This window comes from Polypterus senegalus, chromosome 15 (assembly GCF_016835505.1).
Source record: "Polypterus senegalus isolate Bchr_013 chromosome 15, ASM1683550v1, whole genome shotgun sequence".
NCBI classification, from domain to species: Eukaryota; Metazoa; Chordata; class Cladistia; order Polypteriformes; family Polypteridae; genus Polypterus; species Polypterus senegalus.
In genome coordinates this window covers 67,165,686-67,190,611 of record NC_053168.1, presented here as the reverse complement: position 1 = coordinate 67,190,611, position 24,926 = coordinate 67,165,686, and the positions used below count along the sequence as shown (strand labels likewise).

Below are 24,926 nucleotides of genomic sequence, written 5' to 3'. Positions count from 1 at the left end.
ATCATAAATACATTCAGTAGATTTAAGTCCAGGAAAACAAGTTTAGTGTTTACCCAACAGTTCTTTCTCTGAAAGCATAAAGTAAAAAAAAAAAACAAGTAAAATCCCCTGATTAAATCTAAGCCGGGAAAACAACTAACAGAAAGAAAACAAAAGTCACGTAAATGGTGCCAGCCTGGTACTTGCTTGCAATGGCACCGTTACTCAGTGACTGACTTCTTCATTCTAACAGAGCATACGGAAATCAGTTGTTCCCAGCAGAAGGAGGCCAACACTCGTGTCCATCGTGGCAAAAGTCAAGTCAGTAGTTAGAAAGCGACGACAAACTCCAATGCCCTCCGATGTCTGCTTTGTTCAGCCTTTCGTTGACAGCACAAACAGCTCACCGGTTTGCCGTTCAACACAATCCTTTCAGACGTAAGGTAAACTGGTTTGCAGTCGGTGATTTATGCTATGCATACCTAAACCTACTCGACTCCACTGCATATCTTTAAGAGTAAACTTAATGTCCAGTGACATTCTGCTGTCGTTTTGCCTCGACGAGTGATGCAGAATGGCGTGGACTCGACTTGAGTGGACTGTGACGAAGCTGCGGTTGCACTGAATTGTCTGAACAAAAATTAAAGCCAAGGCCCACTTTGTATGTCCTGAGTGAGTAAGTACGGACTTACTGTTCTAATGATAATGCGTTGCCTTGACTTGTCACATTTTCAGTTTGGTGATTTCCAGCAGCATCGGAGCTGGGAGGCTGCAGTTAAAGTTCATTTCTAGCTGTGATGCTGCACTGCTTCACCTTGATGTAACGCTGTACTTGTGTTTCATGAGGTTGCTAGTGTTACTCTCTTTACATATTGCATTTAGTTGCATTTTCATGACATTTACTAAAGTGAGCCCACACTTTTGAGTGCTTTAGCCTACCTGTCATGATGACTGCAGTTCACAGAATGTAAACGCGCAGCTACACGACTAAAACACGATCGCCTCACGCCAGCAGTGTTGTCATAATTAGGAACGGCTAGGAATTTAAAAATGCCACTAATGTCAGAATGAATTAATGTTACAAAAATACAGATAGCTGTACTGTTTCTCCAGGAGTTTATTGATATTTTGGTACCGCACTGTCCAGAACCAGTACTAATTTAATACTGGTTTTCGATACCCATTGCTATATAAGTAATGTAATGATTTACATAATAAAGTAGAAGTTCATAATCAACAAGAATAGTTGCATCAAATGTTCAAAATATTAAAATGTGAGCTTCAATTTAAATGTTTAAAGTCAAAATATTCTCGATTGTAATAGAAATTTGTTATTTTCACCCATTGGAAGACGGCACGGTGGCAACCCAGCCACAGGGGATGCACAAACCAGTGTGTTTCTTTGTGCTGGTTCCAAGCCCGGATAAATGGGGAGGGTTACATCAGGAAGGGCATCCGGTGTATAATTTTGCCAAATCAATATGGGGACAACAATACAAATTTCCATACCGGATCAGTCGATCTCCGGGTTAACAACGACCACCACCAGTACTGTTAGCCAACAGGGTGCTGGCAGAAACTGAGCTACTGTTGGCCGAAGAAGAAGAAGAGGGGGGTGACGTGTCCGGGGGCAGGAGGAGAGGATGAAGGTAAAGAGAGTGGAACTGAGGGTAGGAACTTTGAATGTTGGCAGTATGACTGGTAAGGGGAGAGAGTTAGCAGATATGATGGAGAGAAGGAAGGTTGATATATTGTGTGTGCAAGAGACTAAATGGAAGGGGAGTAAGGCCAGGTGGATCGGAGGTGGATTCAAATTGTTCTATCATGGTGTGGATGGGAGGAGAAATGGAGTAGGGGTTATTCTGAAGGAACAGCATGTCAAGAGTGTTTTGGAGGTGAAAAGAGTGTCAGACAGAGTAATGATTATGAAGCTGGAAATTGGAGGTGTGATGATGAATGATGTTAGTGCATATGCACCGCAAGTTGGATGTGCAATGGGTGAGAAAGAAGATTTTTGGAGTGAGTTGGATGAAGTGATGAACAGTGTACCCATGGGACAGAAAGTGGTGATTGGAGCGGATTTCAATGGGCATGTTGGTGAAGGGTTACAGAGAAGATGAGGAGGTGATGGGTAGGTATGGTGTCAAGGAGAGAAATGAAGAAGGTCAGAGGATAGTGGATTTTGCCAAAAGGATGGACATGGCTGAGGTGAATACGCATTTTAAGAAGAGGGAGGAACATAGAGTTACGTACAAGAGTGGAGGAAGATGCACACAGGTAGATTACATCCTATGCAGAAGAGTTGATCTGAAGGAGATTGAAGACTGCAAAGTGGTGGCAGGGGAAAGTGTAGTTAAGCAGCATAGGATGGTGGTCTGTAGGATGACGTTGGAGATCAAGAAGAGGAAGAGAGTGAGGGCAGAGCCAAGGATCAAATGGTGGAAGTTAAAAAAGGAAGACTGCAAGGTTGAGTTTAGGGAGAAGGTGAGACAGGCACTGGTGGCAGTGAAGAGTTACCAGACAGCTGGGAAACTACAGCAGATGTAGTAAGGGTGACAGCAAGAAGGGTGCTTGGCGTGACATCTGGAAAGAGGAAGGAGGAAAAGGAAACCTGGTGGTGGAATGAGGAAATACAGGAGAGTATACAGAGGAAGAGGATGGCATAGAAGAAATGGGATAGTCGGAGAGATGCAGAAAGTAGACAAGAGTACAAGGAGATAAGGCGCAAGGTGAAGAGAGAGGTGGTGAAGGCTAAAGAAAAGGCGTATGATGAGTTGTATGAGAGGTTGAACACTAAGGAGGGTGAAAAGGACCTGTACCGATTGGCTAGACAGAGGCACTGAGCTGGGAAGATGTGCAGCAGGTTAGGGTGATAAAGGATAAAGATGGAAACGTACTCACAAGCGAGGAGTGTGTTGAGCAGATGGAAAGAGTACTTTGAGAGGCTGATGAATGAAGAGAACGAGAGAGAGAAGAGGTTGGATGATGTGGAGATAGTGAATCAGGAAGTGCAACAGATTAGCAAGGAGGAAGTAAGGACAGCTATGAAGAGGATGAAAAATGGAAAGGACTTTGGTCCAGATGACATACCTGTGGAAGCATGGAGGTGTTTAGGAGTGGAGTTTTTAACCAGATTGTTTAATGAAATCTTGGAAAGTGAGAGGATGCCTGAGGAGTGGAGAAGAAGTGTACTGGTGCCAATATTTAAGAATAAGGGGGATGTGCAGGACTGCAGTAACTACAGGGGAATAAAATTGATGAGCCACAGCATGAAGTTATGGGAAAGAGTAGTGGAAGCTAGGTTAAGAAGTGAGGTGATGATTAGTGAGCAGCAGTATGGTTTCATGCCAAGAAAGAGCACCACAGATGCAATGTTTGCTCTGAGGATGTTGATGGAGAAGTATAAAGAAGGCCAGAAGGAGTTGCATTGCGTCTTTGTGGACCTGGAGAAAACATATGACATGGTGCCTCGAGAGGAGTTATGGTATTGTACGAGGAAGTCGGGAGTGGCAGAGTAGTACATAAGAGTTGTACAGGATATATACGAAGGACGTGTGACAGTGGTGACGTCTGCAGTAGGAGTGACAGATACATTCATCGTGGAGGTGGGATTACATCAAGGATCAGCTCTGAGCCCTTTCTTATTTGCAGAGGTGATGGACAGGTTGACAGATGAGATTAGACAGGAGTCCCCATGGACTATGATGTTTGCTGATGACATTGTGATCTGTAGTGATAGTAGGGAGCAGGTTGAGGAGACCCTGGAGAGGTGGCGATATGCTCTAGAGATCAGTAGGAACAAGACAGAATACATTTGTGTAAATGAGAGGGAGGTCAGTGGAATGGTGAGAATGCAGGGAGTAGAGTTGGCGAAGGTGGATGAGTTTAAATACTTGGGATCAACAGTACAGAGTAATGGGGATTGTGGAAGAGAGATGAAAAAGAGAGTGCAGGGTGGAATGGATGGAGAAGAGTGTCAGGCGTGATTTGTGACAGACGGGTATCAGCAAGAGTTAAAGGGAAGGATCAGCTATTTTTTATGGGTTGGAGACAGTGGAACTGACCAGAAAGCAGGAGACAGAGCTGGAAGGGCAGAGTTTAAGCTGCTAAGATTTGCACTGGGCGTGACGAGGATGAACAGGATTAGAAATGAATACATTAGAGGGTCAGCTCAAGTTGGACAGTTGGGAGACAAAGTCTGAGAGGCCAGATTGCGTTGGTTTTGGACATGTGCAGAGGTGACATGCTGAGTATATTGGGAGAAGGATGCTAAGGATAGAGTTGTCAGGAAAGAGGAAAAGAGGAAGGCCTAAGTGAAGGTTTATGAATGGGTGAGAGAGGACATGCAGGTGATGGGTGTAACAGAAAAAGATGCAGATCATAGAAAGATATGGAAGAAGATGATCCGCTGTGGCAACTCCTAACAGGAGCAGCTGAAAGAAGAAGAAGAAAGGAAGACAGCATGGTGGCGCAGTGGTAGTACTGCTGCCTCGCAGTTAGCAGACCCGGGTTCGCTTCCCAGGTCCTTCCTTTGTGGAGTTTGCATGTCTCCTCGTGTCTGCATGGGTTTCCTCCTACAATCCAAAGACATGCAGGTTAGGTGCATTGGCGATCCTAAATTGTCACTAGTGTGTGCTCAGTGTGTGGGTATTTGTGTGCCCTGCGGTGGGCTGGCACCCTGCCCAGGGATTTGTTCCTGCCTTGTGCCCTGTGTTGGCTGGGACTGGCTCCAGCAGACCCCTGTGGCAGGTTGGCGGGTTGAAAAATGACTGACATAGAAGGCAGACTCACTAGTAAAGGATCGAAAATCAAAAATAACATCATACTCGTAATCACTGACTTTGGAATATTCTAAACTGAGGCACATGTTTGAAATTTGTCATTTTTAAGTTTCTGGGAATGGCTTTTTAAGGGCGAGGACCACCGGTAAAGAATCAGATATCAAAAATATGATCACATTATTGCTACTTCTTTTGTCATGGAGGAGTACCACCAAATTTGCCCACGTCTGTACATGTATACCCTCATTTTGCCTGTATCAGTGGTGCTGGTTATTCTTGAGCCCAATGTCTTTATGTGCATAGAAAGTTCACAAAAGAGTGACCACCCATTCATGACTCAAGAGAGAGTCAAATATAAGCAGAGCAGAGCAGAAGCATCCATCCTGAACCAAGCCACTCGCACCCAAAGTCAGTTTACAACATCAAACACTGAATTACTTTTTCTCCTCATGAAGCTCATTCTGTCATAAAACAGTTGCACTCTGGACTCGGCCTTTGGACAGCACCGTGTTCAATAATAGCTTTCTTATCTCTCCTGCTTGTTTGCTGTAGGACTGAGTTTTCATGCCTCCTATATGCACAAAAATTATCTCAGCTGCTTTACACTTGAAAAAGCAACAATATGTTCAGTAGAAGACCTGCTAGTAGCCACTGTTTGCTCCCATTAGATTTTAATTCTGGTTAATTGTAAATTCAGTCCCACCTACCATTACAGAATAAAATCTTGGTGGTCAAAAAGAGAGTACAAATGAGAAACGTCAGCCTCGACTGCAAATCTCTCCAAGGTAATACTTACAAAACGCAGGATGTGGTGAGAAGTCAAGCAAAATGACACCTTTGACTGGCTAACTAGAAAGATTACAATATGCAAGCTTTCGAGGCAACTCAGGCTCCTTCTTCAGGCAAGAAATAAACTTGACATCATGTTTACATCTTGCCTGAAGAAGGGGCCTGAGTTGCCTCAAAAGCTTGCATATTGTAATCTTTTTTTAGTCGGCCAATAAAAGGTGTCATTTTGCTTGACTTCTCAGTCTCACCACACGGTACAACAGCCTAGTACTAAAAACACAGGATGGCGAGTGTAACCTGGCGGCTTATTAGACAACGGTGAGCCTGCCCAAATACTACTTACACCATTAATCCTGTTATAAATCCCCATCTGCTAGAGAAGAACCTGAAGTCACTGGGGGGACGTACTGGGCAGTTCATTTCAGTCTGTGAGTCCAATAAGATTGGGATGTTGTGGAGATGTTTCTGTCCTAGCTGGACCTCCTAAAAGCTATGACTGGATGGGTTCAATTCATGAACAAAGATCAAAACAAATAATAATAGCAAAACCAATAATAAATAATAACGTCCTAATTAGCCAACATCTTCAGTGGCAGCTATTGGCAGTCCCTGCCTGTTTCAAATTGTAATTACGCGTTGTGAGAAAGAGGCCGGTGCTGGGATATATTCAAACAGAAAATTCCAGAAAGTCGTGATCATCTCCAGTTTGCAGATCATCTCAGGGGAAGAGGTCTGCCCGCTGACTCAGTTATGCCAGGACAACAATCTCGCCCTTAATTGTCAGCAAAACCAAGGAGCTGGTTGTGGAGCTCAGGAGGCAGACCACTCTGACGTCAGAGGCCGAGCGGGTTTAAATCTGGCAAACTGAACGGGCACAGGTAGGCTCACCAAAACCTTTGTTTTACTAGATGTCTGAGAACAGGTTGCATTTCTCCTTCTGGTTTCACAAACTTCTAAAGGTGTATCACATCCTGGTTCAGCACCTGCTTAACTCAAGAACGTGAAGCTCTGCAGAAGGTGGTGAAGGTGGCACAGAATATAACTGGCACCTATACTAAAATGGAATTATAGATCCTGAGATTGTCACACATGGGCGTCGAAGGACTCCTCTAAGGGCCGCGGAAAGGTACACAATAACCCGCCCAGACGAGAGGGGGGGGCTACCGCTGACTTTGTCCTGTTCTTCCTCTCCCCTCACAGCTCTGAGATGCCACCCGGCAAGGGGACTTAACCCTGCCCCTTCCGGAAATACCGCTATAAAGGAAATGGAGGTAAAGAGAAAGATGGCTTCTGCCAAGATACCAGAACGAGCCGCACGCTGGAGCCCGTGACTTTCGAAAGGACTGATTGTTCTGAAAGAAGTCCCTATACGGGACAGCGCTGAAGTGCTATTTTCGTTACTTTTTGTTTATTTTGTCTGTTCATCTCACGATGATTAAAAGGGACGACCAGGTTGGTGACCCAACATTATGACTGTATCCAGTCTGTCCTTCCACCGCCTGACCACAAGATACATCCTGCAGATGTGCCGGCCCCATTCATAATTGATGTACCCTGGGGCCATTGGGTGTCACGGGCCCACATACCCCCCCTCCTGATCCATAGCTTCCTGGAAGCTCTCTCAAGCTGTCACAGCGGTCATCTAGAGTGCCTCAGAGATGCCAAGTAGGGTATAAACTCTGCAGAGTGAGTGACGGCAAAACCCCTGCACCCAACTTCCATGGGCTTTCAGTTATGGAGGAGTATTTCAGCCAAGAAAAAATAAATAAGCAAATAAATAATTAAGAAAGAAAAAACGAGAATGAAAAATAAAATAAATAAACGTGTCATGGAATACAGTATGTTGCTTATTTGTTTATTTAATTTGTCTGTAATATTCCACTAAATGCAAATTAAAATATGGCTTGATATTAAAACTGTCACCTTCACTCGTCAAAGCTGAGAGGGCGGGCTCTAGTGAGTGTTGCGTTTTAATTGGTGAATCATCGGCACCCCACCCAACAAATGCCACATTAACAGCAGTCTCGCCGTCAGATGCCTGATCCTAATGATGAATTTGGGGCTGACAGAATTAAAGCAGCCGCTTCACCCAGGAATTCTGGGTAACTTTTTCTTGCATTTGTAGTCGAGGCACATGGTCCCAACTTTGAGCAAGTCAAGCAAAGCACATACAGTCACTGTGTGGATGATTGTCCATTCAGAGCACAGCACTGCTACTTGGTCTGCTTACGCTCATTCGCCTCATCAATGCGGGTGTCTCGGAGAATTGTCAAGCTTGAGGAAGATGACCTTCTTTGAGGACACAGCAGAAAGGACCACATCTGGCCTCAGCTGAATTGTGGCTTTGTATTTGGGAGACTTCATCTGCTTTCCCAGGTCTGCCTGAAGTAGCCCGTCTAATGTTCTGTTCAGCAGGCCCAATGACGGTGATGGCCGAGAATGAAGTTGGGCCTGAACTCTGACTCTCACAAAGTAAGGTGGCAGCAATGCTCTCTGCCACTGCCTTCAGCAACTGGTCAGGGCACCACCGGTAGTAATAGCACTGCTATCTCTCTATTATAATAAAAAAAAATCCTGGGATGAGATGAGACTTTTTAGCATGGGACGAGACATGACTTTTTCAGAAAGATACTTGCATGTCCCGCGAGACGAAACTTTGTGCCAAGAGATTTAACCGGGGCCGGGAATAAAAGACAAACAGTAGAAGACAAAGTAGAACGATGTAAAGAGGTTCAAAAACGGCGTGATACACATGCAGAGCAGTTTAGAGATAATGAAAGTACTAAAATTTAATAGTCTCAAAAAAATGATTGAGTTAGCGCAAACAAACGGAAATTATTACTCAGTAAAATAATGGAACAGCGAAAAGAGATAGATTGAATATATTGTTCGGATATAAACTTTAAGTCGGAGACGTGTAGATCATCTAATTCGTGTTGCCATCAGGGAAAAGTAGTGTTTCTTCCCAATGCAGAGCCGTATCTGAGAGAATTAAAAGATTTATCGTCTGGTGAAAGTGAAATCCACATACGCGAGCAGCAGACGCGTTGTGCAGGCAGGGCGGGTGGTGGGTGGTGGGGCTTGGAGAGCGAAGTGAGCAGGGGGCGAAGCCTCCTAGTCTTATTATATCACTAGCTGTGCTACCCATCTAAGGTGGCTTGAAATCGAAATAATCAACATAGTTCTTGGTGTTTTCAATGCACCATCTGTTGGAATGAATGTTGTAATAAATACAGTAATAAAGTGCATTGCATTTTTTTTATTTCAACAGATGGCACATTGCAAACAATACCACTGATTTTATGAATCCCATAACAAACAGCACGTAAGAGAGACATAGGAACCAAATGGACACACAGACAACCGTTCTTTTACTAAGGTGGATACTCGGTATTTTCTAGTAAAGTGACTCAAATAACATGACCCTTCTCAGTGTACAGATGAAATCCAAGTGTGATCAGAGTACACGGCACATACGCCAGTCCAGGTATATGTGGACTTTTAAGTCGCTGGTTGTGAATTGAAACAGAAAGGCTGAAAAAAATCTGGTTTTGTATTCTTTTGGTGTTCAAGTTTGATACACACACCTTGTTCATGTTGGAATCCCCAAAGTGAGTTTTTTAAACATCATACCCTTGGTTTATTTTATCAGGACTGTACCATCATAGGTTATCTCAGTCTCCATGGGAACTGTTGAACATCATTCCCTAGGTTACTTTTATTGGGACTGTTAAAGATCATATCATAGGTTTATTGTATTTGGACTGATTATAACTTATCTCAATTTTAATCTTTTCTGCCTTCCTGCTGAGGGGTTTGTTTTGTTTTGGATGTGATTTTGTGAAGTGTGGTCTGCCTCACTTGGGGAGGCAAAATGGTGGGGTGGGGAGAGACAGAAAGAGAGCCGTGCTATTTCTTATTTATCCTGTCTAGTCTAATAACGGTAAGTGCCAACATAAGAGAAGGCTCCATAGCAGTAACATGAAATCTTGGTCAAAGCTATCATATGTAACAAAGAATACCAACAGGATAACAAAGGTCAGCGGGTGAACAGAAGGGGGCTGTCTGCTTTTTATGAATAAAAAGAAATATCTGCTATTGAAACTACCAAGTTTTAGTAAAGAGGAGAAGGAAGGAGGAGCAGCGAGTGACAGACAGGCGGATCTGTACATTAATGGGTCTTTTTGCCTTTGTTTATTTTTTTCCTTTTTTCTGTGGTAAGAACCGAATTTCTGGCATTGTGGTGTCAAATGTGTGTGTGTGTGTGTGTGTGTGTGTGTTTACCCACATAATCATCACTATTCTAACATATTTGTAGATACAGCATGTGAAAAAGGTGCACTGTGGGGCGAGGGCTACAAGTACTGGACTACACCGCTTCATAAAACGTTGAACTTATTATTAGAGCAGTGCTGTCATGACAAAAAATTATTCTGAAGCTGAAACTTTATACTTCATTATATGTATTAATTATTTACTAGAGCATTGTTGCTCCTGGGATATAACCTAATAAAGTGTAAATCAAAATTCTTACCTAAATAGATTTCCAGTCCCTGCAGAATGCAGATCTTTACCTTTTCTTTGGCCACAGATGCAATTCCAGCAGCTTTCACTTTACGTAGTCGCTTATTCATCAAAATGCGCTGCTCAAAAAGATTACAGTAAAAGAACCCTTTTTAATCAGAGTATAGTATCAAGTCAATGAATCTTCTGGGCTATTGATCTGGTCAGTTAAGTAGCAGAGGGAGTTGTTAATCAGTTTCAGTTGCTTTAGTGTTTGTGTTTGTCCTGCGGTGGGTTGGCACCCTGCCCAGGATTGGTTCCTGCCTTGTGCCCTGTGTTGGCTGGGATTGGCTCCAGCAGACCCCAGTGACCCTGTGTTCGGATTCAGCAGGTTAGAAAATGGATGGATGGATGGAAATTAACAACAGGTGCACTAGAGGGGCAAAACAGGAATGAATGGTTTAACAGGTGGAGGTCACTGACATTTTTCCCTCCTCATCTTTTCTGACTGTCTTTTCGGTAGTTTTGCAGATGGCTACAGTCAGTGTCACTACTGGTAGCATGAGGTGATACTTGGACCATACAGAGGTTGCACAGGTAGTCCAACTTCTCCAGGATGGTGATGTGCCATTGCCAGTAGGTTTTCTGTGTCTCCCAGCACAGTCTCAAGGGCATGGAGGAGATTCCAGGAGACAGTTACTCTAGAAGAGCTGGACAGGCACATAGAAGGTCCATAACCCATCAGCAGGACCAGTATCTGCTCCTTTGGGTAAGGAGGAACAGGATGAGCACTGCCAGAGCCCTACAAAATGACCTCCAGCAGGCCACTGGTGTGAATGTCTCTGACCAAACAATCGGAAACAGACTTCATGAGGGTAGTTTGAGGGCCTGACATTCACTAGTGGGCCCTGTGCTCCCTGCCCGGCACCGTGGAGCTCGAATGGCATTTGCCATTGAATACCAGAATTGGGAGGTCCACCACTGGCACCCTGTGCTTTTCACAGATGAGAGCAGGTTCACCCTGAGCACATGTGACAGACGTGAAAGGGTCTGGAGAAGACATGGAGAATGTTATTCTGCGTGTAACATCGTTCAGCATGACCGGTTTGGTGGTGGGTCAGTGATGGTCTGAAGAGGCATATCCATGGAGGGATGCACAGACCTATACAGGCTAGACAACAGCACCTTGACTGCCATTAGGTATCGGGATGAGACCCTTGGGCCCATTGTCAGACCCTATGCTGGTGCAGTGTATCTTGGGTTCCTCCTGGTGCACAGCAATGCCCTGCCTCATGTGGTGAGAGTATGCAGGCAGTTCCTGGAGGATGAAGGAATTGATACCATTGACTGGCCACCACACTCACGCGCCTGACCTCAAATCCAATAGAACACCTCTGGGACATTATGTTTTGGTCCATCCGACGCTGCCAGGTTGCACCTCAGACTGTCCAGGAGCTCAGTGATGCCCTGGTCCAGATCTGGGAGGAGATCCCCCAGGACACCATCCCTTGTTTCATTAGAAGCATGCCCAGAGGTTGTCAGACATGCATACAAGCACGTGGGACAAACAAACTACTAGTACGATTTTGAGTTGCTGCAATGACATTTCGGCAAATTGGACTAGCCTGCCACATCATTTTTTCACTTTGATTTTCGGGGTGTCTTTGAATTCAGGGCTCTGTAGGTTGATAATTTTCATCAAACGATGTGGCATCCTTTTGTTCCTAACACAATACCCAGTCCATATCAGTAGAGATATCCAGGAGGATTTTTTTCCAATTGAGATGTGATGTGTTTTCAAGGTGATCCTTTAATTTTTTGAGCAGTTTACTTTAAGACAGATGGAAACAGATGTGGTGAATTTATTTTTTTTATTAAAGTCAATCATACAAGTCATAGACACGTATCATACATAATGAGACTGATTACGCATTCCTATTTCAGTTACCACCACGAATATCAAAGAATGAGACGTTTGAATGAAACACAACATCATTAACACATTAAGGGTGCATTTTATAAACGATTAGGTAGTTTATTTTTCAGGTGTTCATTAGATTTTATCCTTGTTCATATTTGCAGTCGATGCCATGAATGTTCCTCCAATATCCATCACCTTTGAAAAATCAACGAACTGTTCATTTTGATAATCAAAAAACAATTTCCTTTTTCAGCAACTGACTTCACGTCATTATTCTGTTGGACTATAAAATTATTATCAGCACAGTCTCTGCATTTTGTGGTCATCAGCACCAAACCTGAAGTCACGCTTGGCTATTGCTGCACAGACCACTGGCATGTCTTCTGTAAAATGACTGGTCAATGGGGCATAACAAGGTGTTTATAATAGTCATTGTAGAGCTAGTCTGTAACACATTATTTTGCTTAGAGTTCAAAGAATTAAATTTTTGCCTCCATAAAATCGACTGTTTTAGGTAAATTTTCTCTCCAGCTAGATGAAAGGCTTCATGAAGATTAAGGCTCCATTTCTGAAATGGTGTGGATATTGAAGCCAGCTCTGACAGTACGCTGCCTTTAATAGACAATCAAATGTTAGGAGCCATTTCTAACAGTACTTCAGAATGGGCTCATCATCATTCTCAGACTTTAAATGACTGCTGGTGCCAGTGCTGCAAACATCACGTGGTATTCTATTCACTAGCGCCAGCTTTCTAATGCTACTTTGAAATCCGCAGAAGTGAAATAACAATTGCCATTAATGTGCATGTATGCAGTGGGTCCACCAATCTCAGCTAAAATATAAGCAACTCTTCATACTCTTGATGATTAAAACGTAATGTTGAGAAATGTGAGAAAAGCTATAATGAGCCTGCATGATTTGAGTAAAAGTGACAAACTGCGACATTTAACTAACAAACTCAGACACAGCCTGAAGAGAAAAGAAAAAAATACATACATATATTATACATAAATATATACAATATATCTACATACACAGTATACAGTATATATTCATATTAGTGGTGTTAAAATATAAACAGGACTTTATGAGCAACACTTTATTTATTGAATACAATGAAATGACTTATATACTAGTTTTCTATGTAGCCTCCTGCCACTGCAATACACTTGTTCCAGCACTCAGGAAGCTTCTAAATCCCAGAACAGTAGAAGTCTTTTGACTGTATGTTGACCCATTCCTGCACAGCATCAATAACCTCCTCATTCTACTTGAATTTCTTCCCTCCTAAAAAGATCCTTAAGTGGACTGAAGAGATGATAGTTCCTCACTGAACGATTTGCACAAATCATACACTCTAGACTGAGGGAGAGACACTCATGCCAAACTGTTTTTAAAGTCTCAAATAAATATTAGATGGAATGACTCCATCATTTGTCAAAAATTTAAAAATAATTCACAGCGCAACACTACTGTGTACGTCCTGCTCCGAAATGTTGATTATAACTGACAGGAAGGGGGGAAAGAGCAGCTAGCACTAATAACAACAACTTCAAACATGCATGTGTTTGTCCATGGAGTCATGTCTACCTTGTACTACTCTTTATAAGAACAGTGCATGAAAATTCCTATTTATAATTGAACGCCCCTCGTGTATATATATAGGGGGCTTTGCCCCCTGCTCGCTTCACTTGCCCACCCCCTTCCCCTCACCTGGGGCGTGTCTCACACGCACACTAAGGAGATGCAGTCGGACCAGCTGCTGTCTTGCTGCTGCTGCTGCCGAGCTGCATGTTCTGCTTGTCTCACTGCATGTCGATCATTTGAAAGCCTGTACAGCAGCTGCCCTTTTGTGTCACGGGATGTTAAAGTCTCCTTCCAAGATTTTTTTTTATAATAGAGATACAGTGGCTTGCAAAAATATTCGGCCCCCTTGAACATTTCCACATTTTGTCACATTACAGCCACAAACATGAATCAATTTCATTGGAATTCCACGTGAAAGACCAATACAAAGTGGTGTACACATGAGAAGTGGAATGAAAATCATACATGATTCCAAACAATTTTTACAAATAAATAACTGAAAAGTGGGGTGTGTGTAATTATTCAGCCCCCTGAGTGAATACCTTGTAGAACCACCTTTTGCTGCAATTACAGCTGCCAGTCTTTTAGGGTATGTCTCTACCAGCTTTGCACATCTAGAGACTGAAATCCTTGCCCATTCAACTTTGCAAAACAGCTCCAGCTCAGTCAGATTAGATGGACAGCGTTTGTGAACAGCAGTTTTCAGATCTTGCCACAGATTCTCGATTGGATTTAGATCTGGACTTTGACTGGGCCATTCTAACACATGGATATGTTTTGTTTTAAACCATTCCATTGTTGCCCTGGCTTTATGTTTAGGGTCGTTGTCCTGCTGGAAGGTGAACCTCCGCCCCAGTCTCAAGTCTTTTGCAGACTCCAAGAGGTTTTCTTCCAATGGCTCCATCCATCTTCCCATCAACTCTGACCAGCTTCCCTGTCCCTGCTGAAGAGAAGCACCCCCAGAGCATGATGCTGCCACCACCATATTTGACAGTGGGGATGGTGTGTTCAGAGTGATGTGCAATGTTAGTTTTCCACCACACATAGCGTTTTGCATTTTGGCCAAAAAGTTCCATTTTGGTCTCATCTGAACAGAGCACCTTCTTCCACATGTTTGCGGCAAACTGCAAACGGGACTTCTTATGGTTTTCTGTTAACAATGGCTTTCTTCTTGCCACTCTTCCATAAAGGCCAACTTTGTGCAGTGCACGACTAATAGTTGTCCTATGGACAGATTCCCCCACCTGAGCTGTAGATCTCTGCAGCTCGTCCAGAGTCACCATGGGCCTCTTGGCTGCATTTCTGATCAGCGCTCTCCTTGTTCGGCCTGTGAGTTTAGGTGGACGGCCTTGTCTTGGTAGGTTTACAGTTGTGCCCTACTTCTTCCATTTCTAAATGATCGCTTGAACAGTGCTCCGTGGGATGTTCAAGGCTTTGGAAATCTTTTTGTAGCCTAAGCCTGCTTTAAATTTCTCAATAACTTTAGCCCTGACCTGTCTGGTGTGTTCTTTGGACTTCATGGTGTTGTTGCTCCCAATATTCTCTTAGACAACCTCTGAGGCCGTCACAGAGCAGCTGTATTTGTACTGACATTAGATTACACACAGGTGCACTCTATTTAGTCATTAGCACTCATCAGGCAATGTCTATGGGCAACTGACTGCACTCAGAATAAAGGGGGCTGAATAATTACGCACACCCCACTTTGCAGTTACTTATTTGTAAAAAATGTTTGGAATCATGTATGATTTTCGTTCCACTTCTCACGTGTACACCACTTTGTATTGGTCTTTCACGTGGAATTCCAATAAAATTGATTCATGTTTGTGGCTGTAATGTGACAAAATGTGGAAAAGTTCAAGGGGGCTGAATACTTTTGCAAGCCACTGTATATATACATACCTTTTTAAAAGCCAGTATTTTGTAGCTTTGCTATGTTACATTTGTCCTACTAGAGATAAGTCACTCCTATTATTTATTTTACCTGATATCCATTCAAAAATTAAATAAAGCTCATTGTAAAGCAACACAGAAACTTAGAATACTCACATTAAATAACTGTAAAACTAAATTGGAAACATAATGAAAATGACACAAACACATAAACCAAGTAAAACAGGCAATATCAGAGAATATTTTGAGCTAGTTATTTCACACTGAAGCAGCATAACATTTTTGGCCTTCTTGTTTTGTGTTGAGAATTTAGTGGATTAAAGAAATGCTACACCAAATATCTGGAACACTGTGGATCATTTCAAAAATGATCCTGTGTGGCCCCCTGTGATGCTGAAATGTTTGAATGAAAACAGACTCAAAACAGACACCCCAACTGCCATGAGACCTCACTGCGTCAAATACTTTAAGACAAAAAAAAAAACAAAACAAAAAGAACGACTTAAGAACATTTCAGTTAGGCAGAATGCCCAGTCACGAGTTGGGTGGTCTTTTGACCAGAAACCCTTACCCTTTTGTTTTTTTCTCCAGTTTACCTGGAGTTTCTTTATTTTTTTCTGTCCACCCTGGCCAACTGACATTATCATCGGAATTTTCATTTAGAGACTTAAAAAAATAAACAATTTTATATTTAACGACTCTGTTTCACTTGCTTATACATCTGTCTTATGTAAGTGTGCATTATTTTTTGTAAACTATTCTTCAAGATTTATTATTCCTACCTGCATTATGCATCATTATTCTTTGCTTGCATTTATTTCTTTGCCATCTTGTTAAGCACTTTGAGCTACATTGTTAGTTTGAAGATGTGCTATACACATAAACGTTGTGGTTGTTGTTGTAGATGGCAGGCTTTTCACTTTGTCTGTGACAACTGCAACCACAGCTTGTGCTCAACGTAGCACCTCCAGGACTCCATCAAAGAGTCCATCCATTGCAGACCTGCATTCCTAATGTGTATATATATATATATATATATATATATATATATATATATATATATATATATATATATATATATATATATATATAAAATTACATAATCATATTATTAAAACATGTACCTTTGTAAACAATAACTTGCAGTAAACCGATGTGTTACTGGGCCATTAAATGTAATTAGTACGATAAATTCCATTTTTTCTCTAAAATCTACAGGATTTCTTTTGGGGTACGACAAGTTGAGATTCTTTTTATGCCCCTTTTCGGAGTTTTTTTTTTTTATTTCCGATTTTTATTTCATGAAGTTGAACTGTGACAAACTGAACTAATTATTTAACCCTTGATAAGTTGTGAATAGACAATTTTGTCAATATTATATCTTTATAAATGTAAGTAATTACCAAAAACTTCCTATGACTTTTTTTTTTTTGTAGTAAAGTCTTATTAAATATAATCAATCTCTGTGGTTTCTAAACACTTAGTGATGTACTTCACAAGATGAGCCTCATTCTGTGGATCCTTTAGATAAAAATGAGATCCAGGAAGCATCTGCTTTGTAAATTCTCCACTAGTTAACTCCTTCCAGGCTAGAAAAAAAAAATTAAACACATGAACTGCAGTATTATTCACAACAGACATACACGTTGAATTTAATTTCACTGAGACTATTAAATCTTTGCACATCTCATATATGTATAGTTAAATACATTTTGTATTTGCACATAGCAAAAGACAGGACACCTGAGCACATGAAAATGCCACAGAGACTGTTATTGAAAAATGCTGACACAAATTTAAATGGGGGGTGCATCACTGTATGCAAGACAGGAAGCTGACCTGGACAGTACGTCAGTTCATCGCATGACCCTCTCACACAAGGCCAGTTTGGAATTGACAATTTCTGGAACCTTCACATCTTTGGCAATATAGAAGGGAAACACACACAGACACTGGGAGAACAAGCAGACTCCACACAGATAGCTAGTGGGTGCAGGATTCTAATCCTAGGAGGCTGGATGAATGAGACAACAGCACTATCAAAGATTATTGAGGTAAATTAATTAAAGATACTTACCGGTATCTAAAATAGGAACTGTTTTACTTTTGCAGGCAGTGTGCATAAGGTTTTGATGACTTATCTTGTATTATTAGACTGTTTTATACAATACAGTCAGGTCTTACAAATAATAAAATAACAAAATAATAATAATATAATGCCACTACCCATGACCCTGTATCGGATTAAATGTATAGATATGGGAGAAAACAGTGGAGACATCAGTCATTTCAGGAGAAAATCTTTAAAAAAGCTTTTCAGATTTCTTTAAAAGTACTCAATACTTCAAAAGGAAGATATACAATTTAAAAATGTATAACTGGTGTGATCATGCAGGCCTGTAAAACTGACTTTACCAGTACAGTATGCCTTTAATTTACCATAATTTGCTTGAACTTTACATCCACTTAGCTAGCGAATGAGAGAACTACTTAATGGATTTAGATCAGGTTTTTTTTTTCTATAATTTGCTTGAACATTCCGGTTGATTTTGCGACTTCTCTCATTGCGTTATGAATCACTGTTTGCTGGCAGGAGCAAAATATTTGTGCTGTTCCAAGACAGAGGCTGCGGGCCGAGGATAGGGGGAAGTGTGACGTCAGGATTAGGGAGCTGGGCAGGGCCCTCCTCACTCACACGCCAGCCTCTGTTCGAGTTGGTCTACCTCTGCGTTTTGGAGTATATCTTGCCTCCGCTTGGATAGCAATACCTATCTGTTTATTGATTTTTAAAGTTTGTTTTGTTTCACTACGACGGGGGCACTGCTGTGGGGACAGCTAGTATTAAATAAAAAGGAGTTCATTTGTTAGATAATGTTTGTGGAATTTCGAGAAACATTTCATTTTTTATAACAGAATTTAAAAGTGTTCATGGAGGCTCAATATTACTTCAGGAGAAAGTGCGAGGTGTGAAAGAATAAAATGTGCATTGTTAAGAAAATAGCAGAATAGCAGACTCCCATCAAATACATGGCACGTTATGTCTTCTGAAGCTTTTGCTAATGAAGAAGTCACACAACTGCAGAATATGCTTAAGTCTAGTCAGGTCAGACAAGATAAAGTATTCTGCATCGGAATGATTTTCACTAAACATGTACACTCATTATAAGTGCAAAGTACATAACACAGTATTAAAATAGTAGTGGTAGTAGTAGTGGTGTGACATGCAGAGTACAATGAGAGTCTTCTTTGCATGCATATTCAACATTCAATACATTACCATGATAAACAAGAATGTATTAAAATACTTAAGCTCAGTTCACTTATTAATTAATATAAAAAATAAGCCTTGCATTGACTATGCAAACTTCAAGTCGTCAAGCTCAACATTCTCACTGTTAGGATAAGTTAACTAGCAATTTGAAACTAGCCGAGTGTGAGTGTGGGTATAGTGTGAGTAGGCATTGCAATTGACTGGCCCCCTGTTCAGGGCTGCTCCCTGCCTTGAACCCAGTAGTGCTGGGGTGGGCACCAACCCCAAACTGGATAAGGCAATTCTGTAATACATTTGAAATTGTGGAGCCACTTGAAGATGTTAAAGATTCTATTCAACAAGGATGCTTTTGGCGACGGCAACATTTATGAGAAAGCAATAATAAAACAATGATGACTTAGTCCTTTAAAAGCTGCTGCAAACACCCATTAGGAATGACTGTTAAATTGCATGTTGCCTACTATATTTAGAATACAGTGTATAGGGACTTATTATTCTGTAGCTTTAAACCAAAAACCAAACATAATAGCGATGCAAGGAGTACAATATTTCAAAAATATATTTTAATGGAACATTTTACATCTACTATAGACAGGAGAATTGCCACACTCTAATACACAAACTACAATATGAGAAAATGCTGCAATGAAATGATTGTTTAGTCATATCTGTTGCCATTCTGATAGTGTAAAATGTAAACAAATGAAATACATTGAATGAACAGAAGAAGATTAATAGATTATTTTAAGCCATTTATGTTATTGGAAAGCTGTTTTCTAAGCTGCGCAACAAATAGGTATCCCCAGAGGAAAAAGTCACATGGGCTTAAATCTCTCCCCTTAAAGAGATCAAATACCCAGGGAACATTTCCCTCAACACACCAAGTGAACGTTGTGCTGTGTGAGCTGTGGCCCTGTCCTGTTCAAACCACACATGTTATGTCCTAGGGGTGCCTGCTGATTTTCTTTTCAGTGTGGACCCTGTTGGCCGAAGGTTAGAAATCCACAGCAAAATTGTTTCCCGATCTGGTACAAATTGTGTACAGAATGCTCTCTGCGTCACTATCACAAAACGTTTTTTATCAAAATATGCTTGAACAACAAAGCCCCGATGTTCACCGGTCCAACTCATGATGGGTACTGAAAACGGTAGAGCTTAACCTACCGAATGAGACCTACCTCACTTCTCTACCCCCACTACAGCCCGTACAGTTCTCCCTCGAAATGTGGGAGATCTTTATGTCCCAGCCTGTATAAACTTAACCAATGCAGGGTTTTGGATTTAATTTGGACTGGTTTACCAAGGAAGCATTATTAATCTATAGTAGGAAAACATTTTTTTTTTTTATTGGTGGTTAAAAACAGTATAAGGAAAGATAATTATACGCACCCATTCTTACTGACGAACAAAAAAAACTCTGGTATTGTTTTATATATGCATTTTACAAAAGATCTTTTAATACTGTATTAATTCCTTTACTAAATGCAAGCTCTCTTACCGTCAATGTCGTGTGGCACATCCTCTGTTCCATCAAAAGCTGTGATTGCACAAGAAAGTACACTACTTGGTGGCTTTAGATAGCTGAAAACACAAACAATTCAATAAACAACTCCAAGCAAATGAACAAACATGCTGAAAAAGAAAAATGTATCGATCAATAAAAAAAAATCTTTAATAAAACAGAGAAAGCTGATAAATATTTTAAATGCATTCCTCCGTAGAGAACAGCTTCAACTCTGGGATGTTGGTGGGTTTCCTCACATTACCTGCTCGCTTCAGGTCATCCACAACATTTCGATTGGATTAAGGTCAGGACTTTGACTTGGCCATTCCAAAACATTAACTTTATTCTTCTTTAACCATTCTTTGGTAGAACGACTTGTGTGCTTAGGGTTGTTGTCTTGCTGCATGACTCACCTTCTCTTGAGATTCAGTTCATGGACAGATGTCCTGACATTTTCCTTTAGAATTCTTTGATATAATTCAGAATTGTTCCATCAATGAAGGCAAGCTGTCCTGGCCCAGATGCAGCAAAACAGGCCCAAACCATGATACTACCGCCACCATGTTTCACAGATGGGATAAGGTTCTTATGCTGGGATGCAGTGTTTTCCTTTCTCCAAACATAACACTTTTCATTTAAACCAAAAAGTTCTATTTTGGTCTCATCCGTCCACAAAACATTCTTCCAAATGCCTTCTGGTTTGTCCACATGATCTTTAGCAAACTGCAGACGAGCAGGAATGTTTTTTTTGGAGAGCAGTGGCATTCTCCTTGCAACCCTGCAATGTACACCATTGTTTTTCAGTGTTCTCCTGATGGTGGACTCATGAACATGAACATTAGCCAATGTGAGAGAGGCCTTCAGTTGCTTAGAAGTTACCCTGGGGTCCTTTGTGACCTCGCCGACTATTACACATCTTGCTCTTGGAGTGATCTTTGTTGGTCGACCACTCCTGGGGAGGGTAACAATGGTCTTGAACTTCCTCCATTTGTACAGAATCAGTCCTTGCCTAGATCAGGTCATCTTTTTAAAATGGATGATAATGCAAAATGAAGACAATCGAGCTAGGCCACTCAGAACCCAAAAGGCAACTATGTCCCAAGCTTTTAATACATTTTGGTTTATGGAAAGAAAGAAAGAAAGAAAGAAAGAAAGAAAGAAAGAAAGAAAGAAAGAAAGAAAGAAAGAAAGAAAGAAAGAAAGCTGCTACAACTCTTCAAAAACCTCACCATGAATCTGATTTGAGGTTTGAAATGGCACAGTGTAGATCCAAAGACACATGAAAAAATAGTGATTGTTTTCTTGCATTTTTAGGACACAATAAGTCTGATTTAAGCATAAATAAAGAGTGCTGGAGAAAATGTATTACTTGTGTCATGAACATGTGTTTAACAGACATCTCAGTGGCTCTCTGATAGAGATTGTGCCGTCACTAACTACATCTCCCTCTTCACCCGGAGTTCTGATGCTTGCTCGCTCAGAAGAACTGTGACCAATTTACGGCACCACTCTGAATCCCTGCCCATTTTGGGACACCCATATATACAGTCATATGAAACATTTTGGGAACCCCTCTTAATTCCTTGGATTTTTGTTTATCATTGGCTGAGCTTTCAAAGTAGCAACTTCCTTTTAATATATGACATGCCTTATGGAAACAGTAGTGTTTCAGCAGTGACATTAAGTTTATTGGACTAACAGAAAATATGCAACATGCATCATAACAGAATTAGACAGGTTCATAAATTTGGGCACTCCAACAGAGATATTACATCAATACTTAGTTGAGCCTCCTTTTGCAAATATAACAGCCTCTAGACACCTCCTATAGCCTTTGATGAGTGTCTGGATTCTGGATGGAGGTATTTTTGACCATTCTTCCATACAAATCTCTCCAGTTCAGTTAAATTTGATGGCTGCCGAGAATGCCGAGCTTCAAATCATCCCATAGCTTTTCGATGATATTCAAGTCAGGGGCCTGTGAAGGCCATTCCAGAACATTGTACTTTTCCCTCTGCACGAATGCCTTTGTAGATTTCGAACTATGATTTGGGTCATTGTCTTGTTGGAATATCCAACCCCTGCATAACTTCAACTTTGTGACTGATGCTTGAACATCATCCTGAAGAATTTGTTGATATTGGATTGAATTCATCTGATCCTCGACTTTAACAAGGGCCCCAGTCCCTGAACTAGCCAGCCCCAAAGCATCAGTAGGTAGCAGGTGTTTTTTTTTTTTTTTTTTGGAATGTGGAGTTCTTCTGCCGCCATGCAAAGTGCTTTTTGTTATGACCATAACTCAATTTTTGTCTCATCAGTCCAAAGCACTTTGTTCCAAAATGAATCTGGCTTGTCTAAATGAGCATTTGCATACAACAAGCAACTCCGTTTGTGCCGTGAGTGCAGAAAGGGCTTCTTTCTCATTATCCTGCCATATTGATGTTCTTTGTGCAAATTGCGTTGAATTGTAGAACGATGTACAGATACACCATCTGTAGCAAGATGTTCTTGCAGGTCTTTGGAGGTGATCTCTAGGTTGTCTGTAACCATTCTCACAATCCGCGCATATGCTGCTCCTGTATTTTTCTTGGCCTGCCAGACCTGGGTTGGTTTAATAGCAACTGTGCCTGTGGCCTTCCATTTCCTGATTACATTCCTTACAGTTGAAACTGACAGTTTGAACCTCTGAGATAGCTTTTTGTAGCCTTCCCCCAAACCATGATATTGAACAATCTTTGTTTTCAGATCTTTTGAGAGTTGGGGATCCCATGCTGTCACTCTTCAGAGGAGAGTCAAAGGGAAGCACAACTTACAATTGACCACCTTAAATACCTTTAGTCATGATTTGACACACAACAAGCTAATTTAACCAATTTGGTGTTGCAAGTAATCAGTATTGAGCAGTTGCATGCATTCAAATTAGCAAAATTACAAGGGTACCCAAATTTTTGCACAGCCAGTTTTTCACATTTGATTTAATTTCATACAACTAAATACTGCTTCACTAAAAATCTTTGTTCGGAAAACACCCCAGTACTCAGATGTTCCTAGGAAATGAAAGAATACCACTGTTATCTTTTTTGTTGAAAGTAGAGTAAATTATTATGCAGGCTGAGAGGGGTTCCCAAACTTTTTCATATGACTGTAAACCCTGACTCCACCGGAAGTCACTGCTCATTTGGACCCAGAGACGAGAAGTCATACAGCTCCTGGTGATTCTCAGTGTGACAGTAGTGGAACTGTTACTGGGTCCTTTGCCAGCTAGAGTGAGCTGGAAGAACCAGCAGCCACCAGTGTTTAGCCAAATATAATCTAGAGTCGACAGGTACAGTGCTGAATGTGAAATGAATACCCCAAAGATTCTTAATGTCCGGGCATCCTTCCAGGAAGAATCAGATTTTTAGATTTTCTATAATGCCTTCACTTACCGGCTTGGCAGAGTCCTCTTCTTTATAGGACTAGCTGCGTTAGTGGTCAGTTGACGGGCAGTTTTCATTCTGCGCACATGTGGCTGCAAACTCCCTTTATGCTGCTAAAAGCTGGCAAGCAGCTGATTTGCAACAGCCGAGAGTAACACAACGGGAAAGGGGGAAAGTGGTCACAGTGCGGGGATGGTAGTACTTTTACCTTACTTGTTTGTGGAGTTTATGTTTTGTTCTTTTGTAAGAGTTTAGAAATAATCCCTGGGGATGTGTGAAATGTAGGGAAGATAATTTATGTGTAGGAACAAGGTGAGGATAAGGGCATAGACCCCCCCATCAGAACGGTATGAGGCAAGTAGGTATGAAATGTTTAAAAGGCCTCCATGCCATTAGTTGAAAAGGTCAGTGAGGAGGATAGGTGTCGCTATTGTGCATATTGCAAAGTTTCTTTTTTCCCCCCATGCTGTTGGCTGTCTTAAATGTATTTTTTCAATCTTTTTAAGCCAGGGTGTCTCCTAGATTTAGGGAGAGTTTCAGCACAGGGGTCAGAGATTGGTTTTGGCTGCTTACAGAGCCCTTAGACCAACTGTTCAACCTTTTTCTTTCTACTATTTTTTGGCATCTTTGGACAAGTACATTTTATGAGCCTTTGCCTGTAACTACTCTGCATGAATGTTTTCAATAATTTATCAAATTTGTCCTGTTTGTTGGATACAACTACAGTATTTTGTATTGCTTGATTGTTGCATATCGATTCTTTTCCTCTTCTTCTCTTAATTTTTGTTCTTTATCTCACCAACAAATACTCAAATAGTATTTTTCCTGCAATAAACATCGGTGACATTGATTTCAAAATACTTTGTTCTTTATTTGTGTTTTGGGGCACCTTGAGCACTGTCCGGCTATGAACTACTACTGTGCACTGACTAAAGACAGTGTATCGTGACACTCAGCACGACCTTCTTGTTTAGCACTCTCAAATACCGTTTATTTTGCCTTTTTTGTACCTTGTCATTAAACAGTGTTACTGGCTGGTACTCCAACCCTTTTTTGTGCATAATGCTTCCTCTATCAATATTTTACACTTGTTACAATGAAACTGAAATTGGAATGGAAGTTTATGCTTCAACATTTCCTCTCAGGACAAAAATACTATTTATCTATGGTAAACATTGTAAGAGCACAGTCAAAGCAACAGCAGAGTGGCTAAAGGACAAAAATGATTAACATAATCAAACTAAAAATTGCTCAAATGACATGAAGTGTGTGGTCGAAC

General features: G+C 41.2%; 1 protein-coding gene across 6 annotated transcripts in view; it reads right to left on the bottom strand.

Moving 5' to 3' along the window:
• Window positions 1-16,536: 16,536 nt before the first annotated feature.
• olah (oleoyl-ACP hydrolase) overlaps window positions 16,537-24,926 on the bottom strand; it is a 53,049-nt gene continuing 44,659 nt past the window's right edge. For all 6 annotated transcript variants that reach the window (XM_039736501.1, XM_039736499.1, XM_039736500.1 and 3 more), the window contains 2 exons: window positions 20,223-20,305; window positions 16,537-17,042 (listed from right to left, as the gene is read on the bottom strand). In XM_039736501.1, coding sequence (XP_039592435.1) covers window positions 16,900-17,042; window positions 20,223-20,305 — 226 coding nt within the window. In that variant the 3' untranslated portion in view covers window positions 16,537-16,899. The remainder of the gene's footprint in view (window positions 17,043-20,222; window positions 20,306-24,926) is intronic.